Source organism: Carex rostrata, chromosome 22 (assembly GCF_964058835.1).
Source record: "Carex rostrata chromosome 22, lpCarRost1.2, whole genome shotgun sequence".
Lineage (NCBI taxonomy): Eukaryota > Viridiplantae > Streptophyta > Magnoliopsida > Poales > Cyperaceae > Carex > Carex rostrata.
In genome coordinates this window covers 468,739-471,695 of record NC_135939.1, presented here as the reverse complement: position 1 = coordinate 471,695, position 2,957 = coordinate 468,739, and the positions used below count along the sequence as shown (strand labels likewise).

The window sequence follows — 2,957 nt, the reverse complement described above, 5'->3', positions numbered from 1 at the left end:
ATGTCCTTGTCGTGATTGTAACAATAACCAGAAATGGTCTAACCCCGTCCAAGTGAGGAATCATTTAATCCGCCGTGGATTTAAGCAAGATTATACACGTTGGATATGGCACGGCGAGAGTTTGGAAAATAACCAACGATAACAGTGATGATTCTAAATTGAAAAAAGGGCCTCCGGCAAAAGCATTGTGGTACCTCCCTGTGATACCAAGATTCAAAGCTATGTTTGCAAATGCCGAAGAAGCGAAATTATTGCGTTGGCATGCGGAAGACCGAAAAAAAGATGGAAAATTACGGCACCCCGCTGATTCTCCTCAGTGGAGGAATATCGACAGAAAGTTTGACTTTGGCAGTGATTGCAGAAACCTAAAGCTTGGGTTCAGTACAGATGGAATGAACCCGCATAGTAGCATGAGCAGTAAGCATAGTAGTTGGCCGGGTCTATTGTGCATTTACAATCTTCCACCTTGGTTGTGTATGAAACGCAAGTACATCATGCTGACCTTACTGATATCAGGACCCAAACAACCCGGAAACGACATAGATGTGTACCTAGCACCGTTGATAGAGGACCTACAAAAATTGTGGTTACCAGGAGTGCAGATGTTCGATGCATATAGCAAGGAAACTTTCACCTTACGGGCTATGATTTTCTGCACCATTAATGATTTTCCGGCATATGGCAATTTGTCGGGTTATAGTGTTAAAGGAGAAAAGGCGTGTCCTATTTGTCAAGACGATACAGACGATATGTGGTTAAGTAATTGCTCTAAAACTGTGTACATGGGTCATCGTAGGTTTCTTCCTACCAATCACGCACACCGAAAGAGAAAGAAAGAATTCAACGGAAAGACCGAGAACAACAAAGCACGTTATCCATTGACCGGTAAAGAAGTTTATTCACGAGTAAAGGATATCAAAGTTGATTTAGGGAAATTTAAGAAAAAGGGGGGAAGAAAGAAAGGGGCTCCGAAAAGTTGCTGGAAGAAGAGATCAATATTTTGGAATTTACCATACTGGGAGCACTTAGAGGTTCGACACTGTCTTGATGTGATGCATGTAGTGAAAAATGTTTGTGATAGCATAGTTGGAACATTGTTGAATATTCCGGGTAAGAGTAAGGACGGAATCAATGTTCGAAAAGACATGCAATTAATGAACATACGGCCGGATCTACAACCAGGAGAGAAGGAAAGATCAGATGGTAAAATTTGTACATATCTAAAACCCGCCATGCATACGCTGTCGAAAAAGGAAAAGATAAGCTTCTGTGAATGTCTTCATGGTGTCAAAGTTCCCTCCGGATATTCTTCAAATTTTAAAAAGCTAGTTTCACTGGAAGATTTAAAATTGACAGGTATGAAGTCTCACGACTGTCATGTTTTAATGACACAGCTTCTTCCTATTGCAATTCGAGGTATATTGCCAGCGTGTGTTAGGAAGACCATCACGAGGCTTTGTTTTTTCTTGAACGCCATTTGTTGCAAAGTAACAGATTCCGATACGTTGGATGATTTGCAAAAGGAGGTTGTTATAACTCTTTGTCATCTTGAAATGTATTTTCCGCCGTCCTTTTTTGATATCATGGTTCATTTAATTGTTCATCTAGTCAGAGAAATTAAGATGTGTGGACCGGTTTTTTTACGATACATGTATCCGTTCGAGAGATACATGGGAATTTTAAAGGGATATGTGCGGAACCGATATCGTCCCGAGGGCAGTATTATAAGAGCCTATGCTGCCGAAGAGGTTATTGAGTATTGTACTCAATATCTCGATGATTTAAAAACTGTTGGCATCCCTAAATCTCGCCACGAGGGAAGACTACATGGTGTAGGCACAATCGGTTCAAAATTAATCATTCCCGACCGTACAATAATGGCACTAGCACATTTCCATGTTTTACAACACCTAACCGACGTTCATCCATATTTGGACGAGCACATGACCATCTTGCGACAACATAATCCTACGAAATCCGATAAGTGGTTAATTGGTGAACATAATGAAAAGTTCCAAACTTGGTTTGCATGTAGAGTCCTGGAAGCTCCGGATGAAGAGAACATTAAAGACATTGTCAAAAAGTTGGCTCTTGGTCCAGTTCATGTTGTGAGGTCTTTTCAGGGATTTGACATCAATGGGTATACATTTTACACCAGAACTCAAGATGAAAAGAGTACCGTGCAGAATAGTGGTGTGACCTTAGTAGCTGTTTCGAGTGATTTTTCAGGAGCTAAAGGTGCCGGACCATCCCAAGCATCAATGTCGTATTATGGGTTTATTGAAGAAATTTGGGAACTAGACTACAGAACATTTAAGATTCCTTTATTTCTGTGTAAATGGGTTGATAACCGTAAGGGGGTTAAGGTTGACAACGATGGTTTCATTGTGGTGGATTTCAACAAGTTGGGATATAAAGATGATCCATTCATACTAGCAAGACAAGCAACACAAGTGTTTTATGTAATTGATCCGACCGATCGTACAAAACATGTGGTCCTATCCGGAAAAAGACGTATTATCGGGATTGATAATGTAGTTGACGAAGAAGTGTACGATCATTTTGACGAGATACCCCCATTTTCCATTGGCATGCCAACGTTACCAACCGGAGATTACACCGAAACAAGTTACATGCGTCACGATCATAATGAAGGAGAATGGATTGAAGAAAGTTGATTCATTTAATTGTTATTGGTATGTTACATATAGACCCTGTTTTTTTTTAATTTCGTAATTGAAAATATGTTTTATAAATATTTTCTACGATCCTTTGGCTTAATTTTTTTTTTTTTAGGATGCATTAAATGACGGAACGATGGTTAACATGCCAGCTATTCGGTAAATATTTTTTACGTTAAAAAAATCTTGCTGAATAAAAATTCAACTTTAATAAATTATATATATATGTGTATATTTTAGAGTTAAGCAATGAACCCTACGGGGAATAAATTGGCA

General features: G+C 39.1%; 1 protein-coding gene across 1 annotated transcript; it reads left to right on the top strand.

The window, feature by feature from the left end:
* The first annotated feature begins 392 nt into the window (after nucleotides 1-392).
* On the top strand, nucleotides 393-2,678 carry LOC144573719 (uncharacterized). Its single transcript, XM_078323472.1, has 2 exons — nucleotides 393-1,203; nucleotides 1,609-2,678. Exons 1-2 carry the CDS (start codon nucleotides 393-395, stop codon nucleotides 2,676-2,678), a joined length of 1,881 nt encoding a protein of 626 aa, XP_078179598.1.
* Nucleotides 2,679-2,957: the final 279 nt, after the last annotated feature.